Genomic DNA, 23,338 nt, shown 5'->3' on the forward strand with positions numbered 1-23,338 from the left:
ACAAAGATGGCCTGCATATGCAAGAATTAAATGAGGACAATGCATCTCTCGACAAGTTTCTTCTTGGCCCGGTTCTTAATTATAATTGTAGTGGTTTTACGTCCTAGAACCACAATATGATTATGAGACAGTCGCAGTGGACAGCTCCGGAAATTTCGACCACCTGGGATTTTTTAACGTGTGCCTAAATCTAAGTACACAGGTTAGCCTGATGACCGGAAAAAAAAAAAAAAACTCAGAAGGACACTTAAGCTTTGCCTTTAAGAGTGGAATGCAATAGTGTTGTCGGGCCTACGACTTACAAACATATACAGGGTGTCCCAACTATTAAGCAGCAAGATTTAAAAAAAAAGAGAGGAAAGTCGTTGTGCCAAGTGAACCCAGTACATATTATTCCCTGTACATTGAAGTAGCCTACTACTATTTTTTTGTTAGCGAGGTTAATTAATTAGTCATAATTATATTTGTAACTTGAGGAGTAGTCACCTAATTATGAAAATGTCAATGGGGCATAGGTAGGCATGTTCAAATGACATATCGAACTGCGAAATTTTCAACAATGTATTAATTGCGTGCTCATTTTTTTCCGGTTGATGAAGGAAGCTCGCAAAATCTGAAAAATGACACGTGACTAGATTGAAGCCTGCATCAGGAAGCAGCACCCTCAAACAGGATCACTGTGAGGAAGCAAGCATGAGGGAAAAAAATGCAGAAAGAGAAGTATGGATCGCCCTATATGCCACTTCCCGGCTGAAGAAACGAACCTCTTTGGTCTTACAGAGTCATTCGTAATCAGAACAGTGCTCCAGCCACGTTACCAATGAGAACAGTCAGCCATGCCATGTAGATAATGCTAGTGGCGTACAATCGAGCAGAAGCAATCCCTGTAAAATTGAGATGCATGTACTTTGCGCTCGTCCTGTACCGTTGCCAAAGTGCGGAAAGCTGTCTCTGGCAGCGGAAAACAGGAAAAGTGGTTGATTCCAGTCACTTTATTTGAAGGAGCTTGCTTTCTTTTGCACGTGGGATCGTAGACACGTGTTATATTTCACATTTCGCGGGCTTTCCTTGTCAGCTGGGAAAGCTCACAATTAGTACGTCGTTGAATATAGCAGTCAGATGTCATTAGAAGATGCCTACATATGCCTCATCGACATTTTGATAATTAAGTGAATACTTGTCGAGTTACAAATATAATTACGACTAATTAATTAAACTTCAATAACAAAAAGATTAGTAGTGGCTATTCCAGTGTACTGGGAACAATATGTACCAGGTTTGCTTCACGTAACGCAGTTCCTCTTTTTTTTTATCTTGCTACGTGATAGTTGGCACGTCCTGTATAATGTCCTGGAACATCTGCACCATCGCTAGAGCCATGACCGAGTGTGCAAAGGATACACTGCCAGGTGTGGGTGGCAGCAACGGGTGACCCCCCCCCTCCTCCTCCTGCTCCCCTGTAATGCTGGCGGTATGGCGACCCCCGTTGGTTTTGATTCTGGCTCCAAACCCGACTTCTTTGCATCCATTGGATTTTTCGCTCACAACCAAAGCCATCGACACCACATTTTTTGCGACACAGGCTCTCTAATGCTATCGCGTTAACAGGCTGTGATGAGACACAGCGTTGTTCAGAGCACACAGCAACCAATTAGAAGACGAGGCTAGCTTCTCCTCTGAGTGGTTTACGTGAAGTCGAAGACGTAGTGTGCTCAATCAACAACTGGAAATGATGGAATTCTGTTAAATTCAAAAGGGATCTACTAGTCATTGGCTACACCTGGCCTTATTTCAGCTATATATTAACCCTATGTGGGGCAGTGGGACTCGTATGTCCCACTTTTTTCTTCGCCACGTTCTAATTTTTTAGAACAAAACCACTGAATCGATTGCTTTCAGACTTTTCATGCGAGTGCGTGGATGTTCTAGAAAGCGGTTTTGGTAGTTGTTTTTATGGTATTCGCAAGGTGCCAGTACATACCGATGTTCCAAATGAACCATTCCGCTTGCACGCGCTGTATCAATTCTTCATCAGATTTTGGCATGCTCTCCACCCGATTCAGCATGAGCAGTAAGCTTGAAAAGTTTATTTCATACTCACGAGTTCCTAAGTGTGCTATTGTAGTAGTTTTATTCGTTCCCACCCGTATAGTTTCCTGAAAAATTAGTGCAATGCAAGATTGACACCCTTTCAGTGATATATTTCCGAAAGCGTAGCCAGTGTAACATTGTGTGCACGTGATTGCAGTACCCAATTTTCATTCTGCTTCACGCAGGGAAGTCTCTTCCAGTGGAGGAAGCAGTTGAGCTTCCTTCACAGACAAAAATTAAGACTGTTGCAGGCATGCCCAGTACCCACATCTGCTGCTCGACTGCCATTAGCTAGTGGATGTACAGCCGCGGCCACGTCTGTGTAGAATGCGCAAGAAGCCGGTTTTTGCTCTGCGGAGCGACACCTTGAGGCAGTTTCGGGCTCTTACGTGGTCAGCCTGACTACTAGGCCGCACATGTTTCCTGACACACCACGTCAGAGCCCAAAACTGCCTCAAGGTGTCGCCTCGCAGAGCGAAACCCGGCTGCTCGCGTGCTCTACACAGACGTGGCCGCAGCTGTACAATAGATATTTAGTTGAGTTTCTTTTTTGTGTGATAGAGAGTCAGTATTTGCAAGTTCTTTCCTTTGTGGTTTGTAAGGCAGCAGCAAGTTCGCATAACAAAAATAAAAGTACTTTTTTTTTCTGAAACGAATGTCTTTCAGTGGTCAGTGGGACGCATATGTCCCACTTTTTTCTCGAAAACCCTTAACAATAGAACTCAAATTTTGCATATATTATAAGAACCTGATAGAAATGACAATGCCACCCTCAATAGGTGGCATACATTGTTCATAACATTATGCCCCATAAAGGGCTAACAAATTATTGGCAGCAACTCGCATCTCTAGAACGATTAAAAGTGTTCAAATGTCTCAATTTGCTGCACAGTCATATCTCAGGAATTCTTAGTCGTCGTTTTAAGTGATAACCTGTCAAAACATGCAATGCACACAAGACTGGCCCCTGAGAGTACTGTATATACTCGTGCAATGGCCGCACCCACGGCTTTGTTACAAAATTCCCCCGAAAAATACGTCTAAAGATCACCCGTGTATTATCCGCACTGGATTTTTGAGAAGGTTAGCAGTGTTATCCGTTGTCTGGGGGGACTGCATAGGTTGGCAAACTCGCTCACGAGTCTACTCACTCAGAGACTCATATTGAGCTGCGACTCAGAGTGAATAATATTTTGGAGAGTTCGAGTATGAGTGAAAAAGATTTTGGTGAGTCAGAATAAGTCCGGTTGAGGAATACTTCGGCGAGTCTGGGTCTGAGTGAGCCCCAAGTGCAAAATATATTTCTTGAGTGAACTTAAAATTTTTTTTTGCCGACTTATGGTCCTATCTACGTATCTTCAGCATTACTATCAGCTTTTCTACTCACACTTAATTCAACGCACTAGCTTTCATACACCGGCTCAATATTTATTGATCAGACACATCAGTTATAAAAAAATGGGGGGGGGGAGGGGGGGAAGTGCCTTGACCTCTCTCTGCAATCACTTTCACAGTGGGAAGTTCTGGATAAAAAATCTCGCGCGAATCATGTCTTTCAATAAAAATTTACTTACATGATTGCAACCACTGATAATCCATATTTCAATGTACGAGAGCAAAAAGGCACATCATAGAGCACTGATTATGTCATCTTTTCTATGTAAATCTAAGCAACAAATGTCCTCTACTGCAGCCAGGAGCAAAAGTAGATTGACCACAGCACAAGCAAATAATTTTATTCTAGCACAGTTTCCAATATACTACGTGGTTCAACAGGCACCTGTAGGCTGTATCACTTCATTTCATTTCGCGTTCCTACGTTACGAAGAATTGTTTTTTCATGGTATCTGAACTTTTGCTCGTCACTGCACATACACTTTCATATTATGTGACACTGCATTTAACGTGGTGTACTCAAACTTGCAAGCGGCAGCGAATGCTGTCCTTGCGACGTTGAGAGCAGACAGTGATACAAAAGGTCGTGTGACCGCCTGAAACAACCCTTTAATGACAACGTTATGTGATGTGCATACATCCATAAGCAATGGTATGGAAACAAAAAGACTGCAGGCAGTCCCAGTGCCAATCTTCCAAGTGCGCCTAGTCAATCCATAGCCGCGCACTGTTGAGAAGAATGCCGACCCGGGGAGATATTAAAAACAGTGTGACAAATTACTTGCCCTGTACAACCGCCGAAGAGCTGTGCTGCAGATCTTCACTCGTCAAAGCGTATCGAGTTGACGCCAGTGTCGATGCTTCCGCCCGAGTACGTTCCTCGCTTCTTCTTCGTCTTCTCGTGCCTGAAGTCTTTGCCCTTGACGTTTTTCAATACGCTGTAGGCCTTCTCTCCCCATGATCCCCGAGCGCCGGCCTTGGCTTCGAAGGAGTTGTCGCGCAGCTTGGGGTCGATGTGCACTTTGTCGGCTTTTACTCTCCGAAATGGTGAGCTCTTTCTTCCTTTGTCGGGGGAACCAGGCTTGCCAGTGCCGTTAAGCATCGGCGTGCTCTGTGCGCTCTTCTTGCCTTTGCTCGACTCTTCCTCGCTTTCGTCCTCGCTCGAGTCTTCCGCATTGTTCTGGACTACCTTTGGCGTCGACGCCTTGACTTGCGCAGGCTTCCCGGCCTTCTTGGGTGCTGGCTGCTCGTCTTCGCTGTCTTCCGACGAGGACGAAGACTCCTTCGCAGCAGGCTTCTTCGGAGTAATCTTCGGCTGTTTCGCGGACGAGGTTTTTGAAGGCGCTTCTTCATCGCTGTCTTCTGATGAGGAAGATTCTTGTTTCTTCTGAGGCTTCTTCTGTGACACGGGTGTTGCCTTGGGTGTTGAAGCTGGAGTGTTCTTTGGCGTCACAGCTGGCTTTTTCGCTGGCCATCGGTTGTCGTCATCGTCGCTGTCAGACGAAGAGGAATCTTGCTGAGGCTTAGCGGCAACTGGCATTCCTTTTCCAGGAGTTGTTTTCGATGGTTTCGCTGTCGCGGCGGGACTCTTGCCCTGAGGCTTTTTGGGTGCTTCTTCCTCATCACTGCTGTCGGAAGAAGACTCCGCCTGTTTCTTTGCAGGAGTCGGCTTCTTTATGGGACTCGACTTAGCCGCAGCAGGTTTGGGGGGTGCTGGCTTTTTGTCATCCTCAGAGTCACTGTCGGAGTCTGAAGAGCTGTCCTTCTTTGTTTGAGCTGGCTTCTTGGCCGGTGTTGGCTTTGCAGCCACCTTGGGAGGCACCGGCTTTGACTCTTCCTCGGAGTCGCTGTCAGAGTCTGATGAGCTCTCCTTCTTTGCCTGCGCTGGCTTCTTTGCTGGCACGGTGGTTTCGTGGCTGCCTTGGCGGGTGCTGGTTTCGGTTCTTCCTCAGAGTCGCTGTCAGAATCTGAACTGTCTTTTTTGGCATGTGCCGGCTTTGGCGATGGCTTGGTCAACAACTGCTTGCCCTTAGCTGCTACCGTTTTCGCTGGCTTGTCATCTTCGGAGTCGCTCTCTGAACTGGAACTGTCCTTGGCAGCAAGCTTCTTCCCTTGCATCTGCTTCGCAGCCGGCTGTTTGCCGGGGGTTGCCTTCGGTGGCGGTGCTTCGTCTTCAGAGGAGGAGCTGTCGCTCGATTCTTCTTTTTAGCCTGCGGAGTCTTCTTGGCGGGTACCAATCGACACCTTCAGCAGAGTCTTCTGGTTCTTGGCGCCAGCGGGCTTGGCGACTTTCTTGGGAGGCTCATTGTCCTCGCTTTCTGAAGACGAGTCGCTGTCATCCTTCTGGGGTTTGGCTGGCGTTGCTTTCGGTGTGACGGTCTTGCCGGCAGCTGTAGCGGCGGCGCTCTTCGGTGTCACCGACGGCTTCTTCTGCGGCTCAGACTCGTCTGAACTGTCGGAGCTTGAAGATTCGTCCCGCTTGGCAACAACCTTTTTCGCTGACGACGCAGCATTCTGGGCCGCCTTTGGCGTCGCCTTCGCGGTTGCTTGCTTTTTGGCGGGAGGCGGCTTCGACGCTTCGTCGTCGTCTGAAGAAGAGTCGTCGGAAGAACTGTCCTGTTGCTTTTTCTGCGCCGAAGCCGGTTTCTTCGATGCCGCCGGCTTGGCCTGCGGCGTAGCTGGCTTTTTCAGCGCAGCCTTGTTTCTGGGATCGTCGTCATCGTCCGAGCTGCTCGAACTGTCCTCATCCTTCTTCGATTGCTGGGGCTTCTTGGGGGCCGCCTTGAGCACGGGTGTCGTAACGGCGGGCTTCTTACTTGGCGGTGCAGCGGCTTCGGAGTCTGAGCTGTCGGAGGAGTCGGTCTCGGGTTTGGCTCGCTTGCCAGGGGCCTTCGATTGAACAGCTCCCTGTTTCGGTGTGGCAGCGGGTGTTGTCTTGCCCTTCGGTGCTGCGTCTTCGGAGGAATCGGAGTCCGAATCCGAGTCCTCGCTGTGAGCCGGTGCACTGGGCTTAGGCTTCTGAGTCGAGGCGGGCGTTTTGGCGTTTACCTTAGCGTTCATGTTTCCTTTAGGTGTTGCCGAGTTGACCGGCTTTGCTGGCTTGGCCTCTTCCTCGCTAGAAGAATCCTCAGAGGAAGACACGTCGTGCTTTGACGCAGTGCCGGCAGCAGCACATGGCGCCTGTTGCAGTAGTAGCTTGCGCTGTTGAGGCTGCCCTTCGAAGTACGAGCTCACCACCTTGTCGAGCTGCGCAACTCCTTTGGGCAGAGGCTTGGCGCTTCGTTTTTTCTGGAACTGGTTGGCGAGCGCCTTGTCGACGCCGCTCAAATACTGAAAAACGAGGGCCGCTGTCGCTGCTTGCATGCTGTCGGCAGCCATTACGCCAGTTGAAAGAGAGAATCGAGGGACGCCAACGGCGGCTCCACGTGGGGTCTACTCCACACAACTACATAACGCCCTACGATTGCGTTAATAAAATACCTAAAATTATGCTCTAATAATTTTTATAAGATTGTTTGGAACTTAATTTATGTATAATTAAAACTTATTTGACAAATACTTTTGACAAGAAAGTATCGCTACCCGCGATCGCTTTTTAGCCTTTGAGATTGCTTACACATGTTTGCAATTTTGAAGGCCATGTATCTGCATGCAAAAATTTGTTTGGTTTAACTGCAACATAACAAAACTAAACATTATTAAATATTATTCAACTCAAAATTATATTCAAATCAGGTTTATTGAAAAATACTTGTGGCATGAAAACCTTACAGCGGCCGTCACGGCCGGTCGTGTGTTCATTACGAAGCTAGCTGAGTCAAGCCAAGTTTTCAAACGCAAGCGAATCGGCGCAAAACATGGCGGACGTCGCCGCACGTTCGCTTCAGTACGAGTACAAAGCAAACTCCAACCTTGTGCTCCAAGCCGACACTCGTCTCATCGAACGTCGGCCCCGCGATGAGGCGACCGGCGAAGTGGTATCGCTTGTCGGGAAGCTCGAGGGCTCCCGCATGGGAGACCGCTACCAGCGCACCAAACCTAGCAAAGACGAACGCAAGTCCAAGAAGCAGCAGCAGCAACAGCAGAAGAAGGCGTCCGACGAAAGCCGCTACGACGCCGCCAAGCTGAAAGGCCAGTCACTGCTCTCGGAGGGCGTCGAAGATGTCGTCGGCATCCTGTACCGACCGAAGACTACGGAGACCAAGCAGACTTACGAAGTCCTGCTGAGCTTCATCCAAGAGGCGTTGGGCGACCAGCCTCGTGACATCCTCTGCGGTGCCGCCGATGAAATCCTCGCGGTCCTCAAGAGCGACCGCATCAAGGAAGGAGAACGTCGCAAGGAGACCGAGGCGCTGCTGGGACCTGTGGCCGAGGAACGGTTCGCCCTTCTCGTGAACTTGTGCAAGAAGATCACCGATTACGGCGTGGACGAAAAACAACCCGTCGTGGAGGAAAACATCGACGAAACTTATGGCGTCAACGTGCAGTTCGAGGAGTCCGACGAGGAAGAGGATGAGATCGTGGGCGAGGTGCGCGAGGATGACTCGAACGACGAGGCTGAAGGCGAAGAGGCCCACCTGGACACTACTCTGCAGGCGACCAACCTAATAGCTGGCCGCGAAGGAGGACGCAAGGGATCCAAGAGCGGGTTGCACCCGCGAGAGATCGACGCATATTGGCTGCAGGTCGGTACCATTGTCTGAAGTTTTTTCTTTTTTTTAATTTTTTGTGTATATACAAACGCACGAACATACACATAAAGGTTGGTTCGTTCTGTAGTGGTGTAATTCATTCGGTCGTGCTTGGGTCTTAAACAGTACCAAAGCGTCATCTATCGGGAACGCATGCATTACACTAACAACCATTCGCTATCTCAATGATCTAACAGCGTGATAGTACATATGGAAATGTTTCCTTAGTGCGAGGTACTAGCTGTAATTGATTACAACTCATGATTATACATTACAGATCAGGATTGCTTTAGAGACTTCGTACGTTGAAGTGGACTTCTCGTGTAGAACTCACTAAATGATGTTTTAGCCAACAAGTAGAATGAACTTCCACTCTGAACATCTTATGTTTATATGAAACGTACTACAGAGGCAGTGCAGTTTGCCTGAAACATATTGTGCATTGTCGCTTGAATGCGCTATTTGTATCTCTCTGCAATGTGGCATTTATATTTTTAATAATGACTTCATTGTCACTGGATGCAATTTCTTTCCTGCAATAAAATGCAGCTTTTTTTTTCCTCAATAGCGAAAGCTGAGCAAGTTCTATGATGACCCCGTCGTGGCTCAGACAAAGGCTGGCGAAGTCCTTGACATCCTCAAGACGGCTGTCGACGATCGCGATGTCGAGAACCAACTGGTGTTGCTTCTCGGATTCAACCAGTTCGACTTCATCAAAATTCTGCGGCAGCACCGACAGATGATCCTCTACTGCACTCTCTTGGCTTCATCCCAGAGCGCCACTGAGCGATCAAAGTTACGTGACAAGATGCAGGCAGACCCCGAGCTGGAGCGAATCCTGAGGCAGCTCGAAAACACCGACAAGGACGACGTAGTGCAGGAGGAGCGTGAGCGGCGGGCACAGGCCCGGCAGGCTCGAGTCAACGCCGAGTTGGAGCCCATGGACATGGACGAAGACAGCATTGTCCCCCAGATGTCTCAGTGCAAGATGCTGGACCTGGAAGACCTGTCGTTCCAGCATGGCAGCCACTTCATGGCCAACAAACGGTGCCAGTTGCCCGACGGATCGTTCCGCAAGCAGCGTAAGGGCTACGAAGAGATTCACGTTCCCGCCCTCAAGCCCAAGCCATTTGACACGAATGAGACGCTTGTCTCGGTCGATAAGCTGCCAAAGTATGCCCAGCCCGCTTTCGAGGGGTTCCGCAGCCTCAACCGAATTCAGAGTCGTTTGCACAAAGCTGCGCTAGAGTCCTGACGAAAACCTCCTGCTCTGTGCCCCGACTGGTGCTGGCAAGACCAACGTAGCCCTTCTTTGCATGATGCGGGAGATTGGCAAGCACATCAACCCGGACGGCTCCATCAACGGGGACGAGTTCAAGATCATCTACGTCGCCCCGATGCGTTCCCTGGTGCAGGAGATGGTGGGAAACTTCAGCAAGCGACTCAACTCGTACAACATAACCGTTTCCGAGTTGACAGGCGACCACCAGCTGACGAGGGAGCAGATCAATGCAACCCAGGTGATTGTGTGCACGCCCGAGAAATGGGACATCATCACCAGGAAGGGAGGGGAGCGCACCTACACTCAACTTGTGCGGCTTATGATCTTCGACGAGATTCACCTGCTCCACGACGAGCGAGGTCCGGTGTTGGAGGCCCTCGTGGCGAGGACCATCCGAAACATTGAGATGACGCAGGAGGATGTCCGACTTGTCGGTCTCAGTGCCACCCTGCCCAACTACGAGGACGTCGCCACATTCCTGAGGGTTAACCCGGCCAAGGGACTGTTCTTCTTTGACAACAGCTTCCGGCCTGTGCCACTCGAGCAGCAGTACATTGGAATCACGGAAAAAAAGGCCATCAAGCGTTTCCAGCTGATGAATGAAATTCTCTATGAGAAGGTCATCGACAACGCCGGAAAGAACCAGATTCTCATTTTTGTCCACTCTCGAAAAGAAACAGGGAAGACTGCCAGAGCTGTGCGAGACATGTGTCTTGAGAAAGACACGTTGGGACACTTCCTCCGAGAGGGTTCTGCGTCTACAGAAGTGCTTCGGTCTGAGGCAGAACAGGTGAAAAACCTCGAGCTGAAAGACCTGCTGCCATATGGCTTCGGTATACATCATGCTGGCATGAGCCGCGTTGACCGTACACTTGTGGAGGACTTGTTTGCCGATCGCCACATTCAGGTGCTGGTGTCGACAGCTACACTCGCGTGGGGTGTCAACCTTCCAGCCCACACCGTTGTCATCAAGGGCACCCAGATATACAACCCGGAGAAGGGACGCTGGGTCGAACTGGGTGCCCTGGACGTTCTCCAAATGCTTGGCAGAGCTGGGCGACCCCAGTATGACACTAAGGGCGAAGGCATCCTCATCACAAATCACAGTGAGCTGCAGTACTACCTTTCCCTTCTCAACCAGCAGCTGCCGATTGAGAGCCAGCTTATCAGCAAACTTCCTGATGTGCTCAATGCTGAAATCGTCCTGGGCAACATTCAGAATGTGAAAGATGCATGTACTTGGCTGGGATACACGTACCTCTACATCCGTATGCTTCGTGCACCAACACTCTACGGCATTTCACACGATGAGATCAAGGCGGACCCTTTGCTGGAACAGAGGCGTGCCGACCTGATCTTTACGGCCGCAGCTCAACTGGAGAAGAGCAACTTGCTCCGCTTCGACAAGAAGTCGGGCAACATGCAGGTTACAGAGCTTGGCAGGATTGCCAGCTACTACTACTGCACCTATGAGACAATGGCAACATACAACCAGCTGCTCAAACCCACTTTGAGCGAGATCGAGCTGTTCAAGGTGTTTTCGCTGTCTGGCGAATTCCGGAACATCACCATCCGTGAGGAAGAGAAGCTTGAGCTTCAGAAGCTGATGGAGCGGGTCCCAATCCCCATCAAAGAGAGCATGGAAGAGCCGACAGCCAAAGTGAATGTCCTCTTGCAGGCATACATTTCCCAGCTGAAACTGGAGGGCCTTGCCTTGATGGCCGATATGGTGTACGTGACACAGAGCGCTGCACGTCTGATGCGTGCCATCTTCGAAATTGTGCTTCACCGTGGCTGGGCACAGTTGACAGACAAGGCGCTAAGTCTGTGCAAGATGATTGACAAGCGCATGTGGCAGTCCATGACGCCTTTGCGGCAGTTCCGGAAGGTTCCCGATGAGGTTATCAAGAAGGTTGAAAAGAAGAACTTTCCTTGGGAACGCCTGTACGACCTCGGCGTCAGTGAAATCGGTGAGCTCCTGAGAATGCCCAAACTGGGGAAGCTGGTGCACCGATACGTTCACCAGTTTCCCAAACTGGAGCTGGCTGCACACATCCAGCCCATCACCCGATCCATGCTGCGCGTGGAACTGACCATTACGCCGGACTTCCAGTGGGACGAGAAGATCCACGGCACGTCCGAGGCATTCTGGATTCTCGTTGAAGACGTGGACTCAGAGGTGATCCTCCACCATGAGTATTTCCTGCTTAAGAGCAAGTTCTCCCAGGATGAGCACCTCATTAAATTCTTCGTTCCTGTCTTTGAGCCGCTGCCGCCGCAGTACTTCATACGCATTGTGTCGGACCGGTGGATCAATGCGGAAACCCAGCTTCCAGTCTCATTCCGGCACCTGATACTCCCGGAAAAGTACCCTCCACCCACAGAACTGCTAGATCTGCAGCCCTTGCCCGTGTCTGCCTTGCGGAACCCGACATTCGAGGCTCTGTACAAGGACAAGTTTCCTTTCTTCAATCCAATCCAGACTCAAGTCTTCAATGCCATCTACAGCAGTGATGACAACGTCTTTGTCGGCGCTCCGACGGGCAGCGGCAAGACCATCTGTGCAGAGTTTGCCATTTTGCGCCTGTTCTCTCAGGTGCCGGAAGGGCGCTGTGTGTACGTGACTCCAAATGAAGCTCTCGCCGAGATCATATATTCGGACTGGACTCAGAAGTTCTCCCTGCAGTTGAACAAGAAGGTGAGGTTTCCTCAATTTTCACACTAAATCACCAAGGCTAGCAGATGGACTAGTAGTATACATACACGTGTTTCTTGATAGCAGATTTGTATATGAGGCAGCATTGGTACATACTACATTTCACTTTGGTTGTGTCCCTAAATTAGCATTCTCTACAATGTGCATTCAGATCTCTCAGTGTGTGCAGCTAAGTTGAACGTAAGTCTACAAAAGGAAAGGGCACCATATAATGAAGAGCTTAACAACTCCAGTTGATATGCAACTAGTGTTTTCTTGTTCATCAAGGAGGATCAAAGAAATATATTTGATCATTGCTCCTTTGTTGCAGTTTAACGTAGAATCTAGAAATGAGGCATCCATGTAAACAACTTAGCGGTACACTGCCTGCACTGTTGTCATCAGTGACAGTCATTACAACACACCATTTCTTTTAAATTCTTGTCATTAATTTAGTATATTGAGTAACAAGTGCTGTTCTTCTCAGGTCGTGATCCTCACCGGCGAGACAGGCACTGACCTGAAGCTGCTTGCCAAGGGCAACATTATCATTGGGACCCCTGAAAAGTGGGACGTCCTTTCACGGAGGTGGAAGCAACGCAAGAATGTCCAGAACATCAACCTGTTCATCGTGGACGAGCTGCACTTGGTCGGCGGAGAGGACGGTCCCGTGCTCGAGGTGATCTGCTCCCGAATGCGCTACATCTCCTCTCAGATAGAGCGTCAGATTCGCATACTGGCACTCAGTTCCTCTCTGGCCAACGCCCGAGACATTGGCCAGTGGCTTGGAGCCAACGTCAACTCGACCTTCAACTTCCATCCCAATGTGAGGCCCGTCTTGCTGGAACTGCACATCCAGGGCTTCAACATCACCCACAATGCCTCCCGTCTCCTCTCCATGAGTAAGCCTGTCTACCAAGGCATCATGAGGCATTCCCCACGGAAGCCCGTCATCGTCTTTGTGCCGTCACGAAAGCAGACACGTCTGACCGCCATCGACATCCTCACATACTCTGCCTCGGAAGGGCAGGCCTCCAAGTTCTTGCACTGCACAGAGGACGACCTCAAGCCCTTCCTGGACAAGATCACGGACAAAACACTGAAGGAGACACTGAGCAACGGAGTGGCGTACCTCCATGAAGGCTTGAGCCCAGCTGACCAACGCTTGGTGGAGCAGCTTTTCGACAGCGGTGCCATCCAGGTTGTGGTAGTCTCCCGAAGCCTGTGCTGGGCTTTGTCTCTGTCAGCTCACCTTGTCATCATTATGGACACGCAGTACTACAATGGTAAAATTCACGCCTATGAAGACTACCCTGTCACAGACGTCCTCCAGATGGTCGGTAGAGCTAACCGGCCTCTGGTTGACGAGGACGGTAAGTGCCTTTTGCTGTGTCAGTCGTCAAAGAAAGACTTCTTCAAGAAGTTCTTGTACGAGCCACTCCCGGTGGAGAGCCACCTTGACCACTGCCTGCATGACCATTTCAATGCCGAGATTGTTACCAAGACCATTGAGAATAAGCAGGACGCAGTGGACTACCTGACATGGACATTCCTGTACAGGAGGATGACGCAGAACCCGAACTACTACAACCTCCAAGGTGTCACTCACCGCCACCTCTCGGATCACCTGTCAGACCTCGTTGAGAACACGCTAAACGATCTCGAACAAAGCAAGTGCATCAGCATTGAAGATGAGATGGATGTTGCTCCTCTCAACCTGGGCATGATTGCTGCCTACTACTACATCAACTACACCACAATTGAGCTCTTCAGCATGTCGCTGAACTCGAAAACCAAGATCCGAGGCCTTCTGGAGATAATCAGTTCGGCTGCAGAGTACGAAAACATACCCATCAGGCACCACGAAGACAACATCCTGAGGCAACTGTACAACCGACTGCCCCACAAGCTCACGAATCCCAAGTTCAGCGACCCGCACGTCAAGACCAACCTGCTCCTGCAGGCACACTTGTCCCGTATGCAGCTGTCGGCTGAGCTTCAGTCCGACACGGAAGACATCCTCAGCAAGGCCATCCGGCTCATCCAGGCATGCGTGGATGTGCTAAGTTCCAATGGATGGCTGACCCCAGCGCTGGCTGCCATGGAACTGGCACAGATGGTCACGCAGGCGCTTTGGAACAAGGACTCTTACCTCAAGCAGCTGCCGCACTTCACGGCTGACATCGTCAAACGATGCCAGGAGCACGGTGTCGAGACCGTCTTCGACATCATGGAGCTCGAGGATGAGGACCGCAACAAACTCCTCCAGATGACCGACAGTCAGATGGCGGACGTCGCCAAATTCTGCAACCGGTATCCCAACATCGAGCTCACGTACGAGATCCAGGGCAAGGACCACATTCGGTGCGGCTCTGCTGTAAACATTGTGGTCCAGCTGGAGAGGGAAGATGAAGTCGTTGGACCGGTCATTGCCCCCATGTTCCCTCAGAAGAGAGAGGAAGGCTGGTGGGTGGTCATTGGCGAGTCAAAGAGCAACTCGCTCATATCCATCAAGAGACTCAGCTTGCAGCAGAAGGCCAAGGTGAAGCTCGACTTCGTGGCTCCCGCACCCGGGGACCACACGTATACGTTGTACTACATGAGCGACTCTTACATGGGGTGCGACCAGGAGTACAGGTTCACCATTCACGTTGGCCAGATGGAGTCGCGGAAACGTAACGACAGTGACAGTGATTAATGGTTAATTGCCAGCAAAAACTGAGCTGGCCTCAGCATGTTCATTAATATTTTGTTTTCGCGTCTTGTTTTGTTTCTTGACTCATGTGTCTGTACATAGAATTTTTCAGCACCATTGTGAAATAAAAGGGGAAATACGTAATGCTTTCTTTGATTGCCCACGTCATTGACTCCCAAAACTGTTACATTCACCTATTTGCTCACAGGTTGTTCAGGAAGTACATCTGGCATCTCTTCTAAAAAGAAGAGATGCCAAATGTAGACCTTTCACATTGAATGAAGAATTGAAGATCATAAATCCCATTAGCAATACTGGCAAATGTTGAAGCATGCTATTTTAATACAGGACTTGTTTTTACAAACCAGCTTTTGTATGAACATGCAGGCGATGAATGCTTTCTGACGTCATGATGCATAAACTTCCACCATAGCTGCCTCTACTGTAAAGAAATTCTGGTTCGGTCCCCGATTGAATACGCGTCATACTTTGTGAGAACCATGTGGTGAATGTCCCTATTCCACCTAATGTTGAGGTTTGGTGCTATTACGTGCAGTTTGCAATCAAAGAGAGGTGTGAATTATGTTGCAAGTGATTATGCTTTCCTGAGGGTTTTGTATGAGAGACTGTAGAAATGAAAAAGTCCTATCTTTTGAACAGAAAAGCGGCGGAAAACATTTACGATCACCATAGCTGGAAATACAGACGAAGTACTGGTGGACTGGAGTTAGAATGGGATTGAAAAAGTTATAAGAGAACTTGCACAGATTTAACAGAATTTCAGTTTTACTGCATACAATGGTGGTGAAGGGCCCGGGCCACCGAGGCTTCCAAAACAAACGCTAACAGATCCGTGCTTGTGATGAAAAATGTTCTTTGGCTCAGGTCAGCCCAATCTGAAAACATTGCCCAGAGCCGTCGTGAGAAAAAACAAGGAAAGAAGAGGGTGAAATCTGGGGCTTTTGGTGAAGTTGCATAATTTTGTTTTAGCTTTGCTGCTGGGAGATCTTTTTCAATGCCACATTGCTGCAGGCGCATGTTATGATGTTATTCTGGATGACAAAAACGACGCCTCGTTTCGTCATCCGCTTGCAAAGGGGTTGACGGGAAAGGAAACCTAGGTTACGCAATGGAAAGCAGCGCTGTCCGATTAAACGAAATACAAGTGCTCCAGGGCGAGCGCTGCCATATGGAAGCCTGGGCCAGTTCCCATGGCAACAGGACCCCCGAACGGAAACAAGTAAGCACAAGCGCGAAATACGGATGCTGTTCACGTGCCCATCAGCAGGATGGGCAGTGACATGAGCGTGCTCGCTAGTGGCGCCGCCGCCGCCGTTGCCACGATTCATTCATACTTGCGGGCGGCGTACGACGGGGGGCCGCTCGAATCGTCAGCCCAGCCGGTGCGCCGGTTCTTTATTGAACGTTCTCTCGAAAAGTACGCGCCGACCGCGAAGCGGTCGTCGCGCTATAAACCCAAGCTACCATGGACGCCATGTACACGGCTGGCGCGCACATGACCAAGCACCTGCAAGAGAACTTCGACGGTTACGACCGCTTCTTCTCGTGGATCTCTTTTGCGGCCGATCCGCCGCGAAACCTGCTCTGGTACTACCCGATTGCGCTGACGTTTAGCAATCCGCTCGGCGTCCGCATCCTCATCGCCGCGTCGTGCTCAGAGTTCCTCAACGTCGCCATCAAGTGGATCTTAAACGAACACCGTCCCTTCTGGTACGTCAAGATGAAGTCCGACATGGGCATCAAGCTCGCTCAGACGCCGCAGACCTGCGAGACCGGGCCCGGCTCTCCTTCGGGACACGTCATGGTCACCGCGGCCGTCCTGTACGTCGCGATCCGCTATGCTATAAGCTGCGTCGACGACAAGACGCGCAGTCACCGGAGACGTCGCTACGTCAGGGCGATCCTGTGGCCCTCTTACGTCCTCTATCTTACAGCCGTGGGCGCGTCGAGGGTCTTCATCGGGGCTCATTTCCCGCACCAGGTGATGCTGGGCTTCGTCATGGGCGTCGCGACGGGCTACATCATCGAGCGCTACGACGTAGACCGGTGGCACTTTCCCGAGTACGCCTCCATGAGCGGCATCATGGTCATGACGTGTGCCACCGTGTTTGCCGGCTTCACGGCTCTCGGCATAGATCCTCAGTACACGGTCCACCTGGCACTCGAGGCGTGCGACGACCCTCGCTACGTGAACCTCAGTTCGACGGTCCTGTACAGCATGATGCGCAACATCGCCGCTCCCTTGGGCGTCGGTATCGCCATGTCCAGGCCAAACGTTGCCAAGGTACTGGAAGGTGCCAAGCGGGCGCCAGTCTGGGCCAAGCTGATGGCGGGACTGGGTGGCATCGGCGTCGGGCGCGTCTTGCTCGCCTGTCCGTTGCCCAAGCACGAGTGGTGCATATACGCCGGTGCGTTGGTCCAGTTCTGCTTCTTCTCGTTCGCCGTCAGCTACGGCATTCCATACGTCCTGTACAAGAACTACAAGGAGGTCAACAAGACCCTGGCGTTACGTCGGAAGAAGGAATCGTCAAGTTCCTCTTCAGATGAACAAACTGATGCTGTACCTAAAAAGTAGGGCGTTCCAAAGACCGAGCAGGACAAACAGTGTGAGGCCGGTGCGAGTGTGGATGCACTAATGCGTGTTCATTTCGGCCAACTATAGCGTGGAATCTCGCAAATTCCAAAGAGAAGGAAACGCTTACCTCATTGGCTCCAGATGAGTAAAAAAATAAAGCAAAGCGTCAACATCTTTTCAGGTTTAAAAGGAAATGTTCGATTGGAGTGTCGTTCAGAGCTAAAGAGTGTGGAAGAGGGCGTCTGCATTTGTTTTTCGTCATTATGTCCTAGAAGCAAATTTTTGTCGATGGTTCCTGTCGCACGAAACAACAGGTGATCATCAGCACACCTTTATCGTGTCAGCAGAACCAGAGAGTTACATCTCGTCAGTCGACAGGTGTTCCTAGCACACATGGCTGTGATAACGCGCAATTATTGCGCAACACTTGTTTACAATGACCGTTTACAACTGTTAGTCATCTGTGTGTGTTAAGCTGTCTCTGCACACATTCACAGCTGTAATAGCACTTGCCTAGAGTGCTTGAATTGTATACATTCATACTATGTCGTCATTTTCAGCACCCGCCTGTGTGCTTGAGCTATAAACCACTTTATAGCTGCCTTCCAGAAGATTCACTGTTTACAATTTAGATGCTCTAAACAGATGGCTAAGCATTATGCGATGGTATGCGTAGAAGGCCTTCTGCCTTCTCAGCCCTGTGATCTAATTGTGAAAGTTTTTGTTTTGAGCACGAAACTACTATATGTAATCAATTCGAATCCTAGGAATGATGTTACGTTTAAAAACACTGTCACCATCTTCTGTAAAGCAGAGGTATTTAGAAGATCTGAGTGTTTTTGATACGCTTTAATAAACCCCTGACGGAAAGTACTGAATGCCAGCAATGTGTGTGTGTTGTTTTTATGTAAAAAATCCACGATTTTGACTTTGCAAAAGTAGCTCGTACTTGTAAGTACTGTAAAGTCTGTGAGTCAAATCAATTTTGTCACCTTGAGCTTAACAAGGTTGCAGATGACATCAACATGTCATATGCTATTGCCACCTGTATTTTATGAAAGTTAAAATTATTTAGGGGCACATACAGCTATTGTAATCAAGGTGGTTATGATTGTGCCATGTCTAAAAAGATTTAATAGAACTTTTTGTTGGGCTAGTCGGTACATGTTTACAGAAAAACCAAAAAGACGCGTACCTTCAAGGAAAAAAGTAAGGACAGGACAGAAAGGGCGTCACTCGCAACTAACTTTATTCCCAGAACATCAGCGTCATATATAACCACAGCGACCCTGCACACGCACATCACCTCACCAGCTCGTCAAAAACCCGCGATAACAAGATTAACTAATCGAAAAATGAATCGCTGAAACTAAATTCACCCCCACGCAGAGCAACAGATGTGTCACTAACACAGCATTCTTTCTTCTTTCTAATATAAAAATTTTTACTGAAGCATCTTAATGCGCTTATTGTGGATGACCCTTTTCTTGTTAAGAAGTCAAATGATGTCACACAGTTCTTGATAGGCCTAAACGAAGGTGGCAATGCTTTTTCTATTGATGTTGAAGATTTGTTTTATTCGGTTCCCCACGCAGAGTTGTTTTTAGTTGTTAGAAGCTGTATTGAGCAGAATGGTGTTCTTGCCTTTGAGCGCGCCACTGGCATTTCCCTTGACAACTTTATGACGTTGCTCGAATTTTATCTATGTTCCACGTTTGTGTGTCACGATAATCAGTTTTATATTCAAAGAAAAGGAATCTGCATAGGTTCATGCGTGGCACCTGTGTTATGTAACATATTTTTAGCGGATTTTGACAGAGAAGTGGCTCAGGTTATTGACCATGCTGAAGTGAAGATTTTTAAGTATGTTGATGACTTTTTAATCATTTTTAAAGCTAACCCTTCTTTGACAACCACTAACTCAGTGGATGAGGTTTTAGCTGTTTTTAGACAACACGCCAAGGGTCTTTTATTCACGCATGAGCTTCCTGTTGGTGGTGTGCTGCAGTTTTTAGACCTGAGTCTCACTTTCTCGGAGACGCACATATGTTGGGCATATATTGCCCACGTTCACGCAAGGCACTTCTTCCTTACTGATGCCTCACATTCGAAACTTGTCAAGAGGGCCGTTGCTTCCATGTGCCTGGAAGGAGAGCTGGTGAAATCTTGTCCTCATCGAATGCAGGAAAGTTTCAATAATCAGGTCACGAGGCTGTATTCAGCCGGCTACCCTGGTTCTGTCGTTGTTGCAGTCTCGGAAACCCTCCTTCAGAAACTGAAGGGATCGAGAAGAAATAGGCAGCCGATGGAAAAAAGGCCCATGGTTATGCCATATGCGCACAAGGTTGCTCACAGCCTTAAGAATGTGGCCAACAGGTACAAGGTACCCTTGGTGTTCTCGGCGCCCCGCAAGTTGGCTAGCCTGTGCCCACGAATTTCTTCTGCACCGAGGCCCTCCCCGTGTGGGAAGAGGCACGCAAGGCCCTTTGTCGCCTGCTCGGTTGGCGTGGTGTACGAGATCCCGCTTAGTTGCGGTAGGGTATATATCGGCCAAACAGGCCGGTGCATAAACGACAGGATGAGGGAGCACGAACTTTCGGTGAAAAATAAACATTCAGCACATTTGCCTGTGCATTGTGGTTCCTGCAAGTGTGAGCCTGGGTTTGCCAGTGTTTCCGTTCTTGGAAAGAGTAACGATGCCTTAGCGCGTGAAATTATGGAAGCATACTATATTAGAAAGAAAAAAGAATGCTGTGTTAGTGACACATCTGTTGCTCTGCGTGGGGGTGAATTTAGTTTCATCGATTCATTTTTCGATTAGTTAATCTTGTTATCGCGGGTTTTTGACGAGCTGGTGAGGCGATGTGCGCGCGCAGGGTCGCTGTGGTTATATATGACGCTGATGTTCTGGGAATAAAGTTAGTTGCGAGTGACGCCCTTTCTGTCCTGTCCTTACTTTTTTCCTTGAAGGTACGAGTCTTTTTGGTTTTTCTAAAAAGATTGCATCATTCTTCCGTTGTCTTGATGGTATTTCCTAGCACATCCTGCAATACTGTTTTGGGATTGCATGTAAGAGGTTGTTAGATGAAAAGTGCAAAAAATGCATCCTGTATATTCGAAGCAAGTTGTAACCTTAAACATTTCTTTTTTTCTTTTAGTGCATCAAGGCACCATGAACTACTCACAGTTACAATCCATACTTGCGCACTGCAGTGAATGAAAGGAACACAAAACAATTTTGAACGAAATGTGTCATCTTTATTATGAGACTTCCCAAACTTAAGCAAACATCTTTTTACAAAAATACATAGCAACATAAAAAGATGTTTCAATGAAACCTGCAAGTCACAGAGACAGCAGCGTGTTTTGATAGAATGGTAGAACCCTCTGCATTTTTCAACATTTTGAAAACAACTTTTTCTAAATATATTCGCCGAAATTTCAAATAGTAACACACTCGCAGAAGAACCTTTCATTTAGTTAAAACCACCTCACCCTATCCCTACTCATATTTTGCAGCATACGAGAATAAATTAAAATGAAATGGCAGTTTTGGATCACAGCAGAAATCACAAGATTCACATTGAAACGTGTGCGATTGCTGCACGCAACATCTGTAATTGCATGCTGCAATCTGCATTTGAGTGCTTTTGGAGCGTACCACTAGACTTAAAATGCCTATGGTTGCCTGATTTAAGCTTCAGCTGAAGATATAGCTCAAGTGACCAAATCAAACTTTGCTATTCAAATGCCCAAATGCTCTCAATGACTCATGTTCTTCATTCAATCTGACAAAGCAAGCAATGATCCAATCTGAAACAGCATGTCATGTTAAAAATAAAGACACTTGGGGAGGGTCAGCTGTTGAAACTCTTATAGAGTTGAGCAGGCACGACTGAATGAACTAAAAAAACTAACAAAAAAACAACATACTGAAGTTAAATTGCACGCTTCTAAGCACATTAAACAACATTCCAGCGACACTGCTAGTAGCAAATTTCTACAGCAAAGTTTCATTCAACTATGATGCAAACATAAACACATACCGTATTTACTCGAATCTAAGCCGATGTTTTTTTCGAAAAAATGATGTGCGAAAGTGGGGGGGTCGGCTTAGATTCGAGTACAATGAATAGGTTTTTCTTCTTTTCTGGCCTTGCGAATTTTGGGGGTCGGCTTAGAATCGGGGCCGGCCTAGATTCGAGTAAATACGGTAAAAAAATGTTTTAAAGAAGAGCTCTAATGCGTAAACCAGAATTGGCCCCAAGTTAAAGTACGCGTGAAGCTAAAAATAGTCACGAGATGAATTTCAACCGAGCCCATTTGATTTCATTTTGTTATATTTTAAAATAAGAAATTCATGTTCTAGAAAATGGTAAGGGCTTAGTTATTTTTTGGGGCACTCAGTTTGTCCTCACGAAAAGTGTCAACAACCGAGAAATTTCCAACTGAATTGCAGCAACGTGTTTATCCCTTACAACTATAACCAATAGCAGATGCCAATGCCCTCTGTAATGTGCATTGAAATGGACAAACTGCCCAAAATGGACAAACTAAATGTACTATTTTACAGATGACAGCATAAACTCTCACATCGTTTACATGTTTCGCGTTAACCCTAATTGGTATAACTTGAAAGCAGCGTAACATGCATCAATGTTATTTGCGAGACACTTCTTAACCCTTTCAGACGCAACCTATGAAGAACTGTCTGTAATTGTGTCAAATCGATACAACATTATTTCAAGGCACTCAATATTCTATTGCAGCAAAAATAATGTCATAATACGTTCATTTATGTGTGTTATAGCAACTAATCCTAATTAAATTGTAATTAAATATTGATTTATCTTGAAGTCACTGATGCTATGTTTTGGCATAAATAGAATGAAATCTGAGGCTAGTAATATAGTGAAAGTTTATTTTTGGTTATGTCCAGTTTGAGCAAAGAAAAATTATACTTTTCGCATGGCTTGCAGGAAGCGGCACGTCGAACGACTCGTCCAACGTGGTAGTGCCGTCAGCAAAGTGATCATATGCGACAGTACAATGCATAATGAAGTTAAATGAAGAAAAACTTATTATGCAGGAGGTTCAATTCATCCAAAGCTCGATATATCTCGCTCTTTCTTAGCCCCTAGTTAATACAAATAGCAAAAAGAAGTGGTGTACACAATTGTGTACATAGCGTGTCAAAGGGCTAATCATTGCCACTTTTGAAACCAGACAGTTACAGAGCTGTAACCATGATGCTAGCGTTAGTGATCGCAAGATGACAGCATATCCATGTTTCTGATGTAACGTGACTACCAAGGGTAAGATTTAACACTTCAACTTAAAGCAAACACGGACGACTCATGATCAAGTAGTAAGTCTGTCCGTGGCACAGTTATACCACGGTTATGCATGCATGCTAACCGTGGTTAAAAACTGGGCCGTGGTTAATGCACAATAACAATGAGAAGCTCAGCGTGGTTCACTGAAAAACTTGATTATGTTTTTCTTGCAAATTAGCGTAATGATGATTGAGGTCCATCCTAACCTCAATAGGCAGTGGCATTAGTGTATCGAATTTATCTGTTGTATTCACGCCATAAAAACAATTCACGCCCTTAGGGGAGTCTTTTTATTTTTTTTTGTCCAGCACCTGACATCATGATCAGGCTGCACGCACTTTTTTTTTTCTTGAAAACTCAGCACCCACCATTCATTAATATCAAGAATCATGGTTCACAATTATGACAGCGCAATTTAAATGTACCATACCGTGGGTGCGATGTTACGAGAAAGAGAAGGCATGTGACAGACAACAATTGTTCTTTTGAGTAAAAAAGATTCCTCAAAGAGTGCAACAGTTTCTAGACTGCACACATGGGAAGGGAGTTAAAATGCG

At 47.8% G+C, this 23,338-nt stretch overlaps 3 protein-coding genes across 3 annotated transcripts; 2 read left to right on the forward strand and 1 right to left on the reverse strand.

Moving 5' to 3' along the window:
- Positions 1 to 4,075: 4,075 nt before the first annotated feature.
- LOC119374045 (nucleolar and coiled-body phosphoprotein 1-like) lies at positions 4,076 to 6,893 on the reverse strand. Its single transcript, XM_037644109.2, is given in 2 exon segments — positions 4,076 to 5,389; positions 5,392 to 6,893. Coding segments are annotated over 2 exon segments (2,556 nt in total). The 5' UTR covers positions 6,865 to 6,893; the 3' UTR covers positions 4,076 to 4,306.
- A 419-nt stretch (positions 6,894 to 7,312) lies between these two features.
- On the forward strand, positions 7,313 to 14,993 carry LOC119374037 (U5 small nuclear ribonucleoprotein 200 kDa helicase-like). The gene is given in 4 exon segments (XM_037644096.2): positions 7,313 to 8,171; positions 8,746 to 9,429; positions 9,431 to 12,157; positions 12,642 to 14,993. Coding segments are annotated over 4 exon segments (6,450 nt in total). The 5' UTR covers positions 7,313 to 7,343; the 3' UTR covers positions 14,853 to 14,993.
- Positions 14,994 to 16,194: 1,201 nt separating this feature from the next.
- LOC119374043 (glucose-6-phosphatase 3) lies at positions 16,195 to 17,871 on the forward strand. The gene has a single exon (XM_037644107.2). The coding sequence runs from the start codon at positions 16,336 to 16,338 to the stop codon at positions 17,443 to 17,445; it is 1,110 nt and encodes a 369-aa protein (XP_037500035.1). The 5' UTR covers positions 16,195 to 16,335; the 3' UTR covers positions 17,446 to 17,871.
- The last annotated feature ends 5,467 nt before the right edge of the window (positions 17,872 to 23,338 follow it).

This window comes from Rhipicephalus sanguineus, chromosome 11 (assembly GCF_013339695.2).
Source record: "Rhipicephalus sanguineus isolate Rsan-2018 chromosome 11, BIME_Rsan_1.4, whole genome shotgun sequence".
NCBI lineage: Eukaryota > Metazoa > Arthropoda > Arachnida > Ixodida > Ixodidae > Rhipicephalus > Rhipicephalus sanguineus.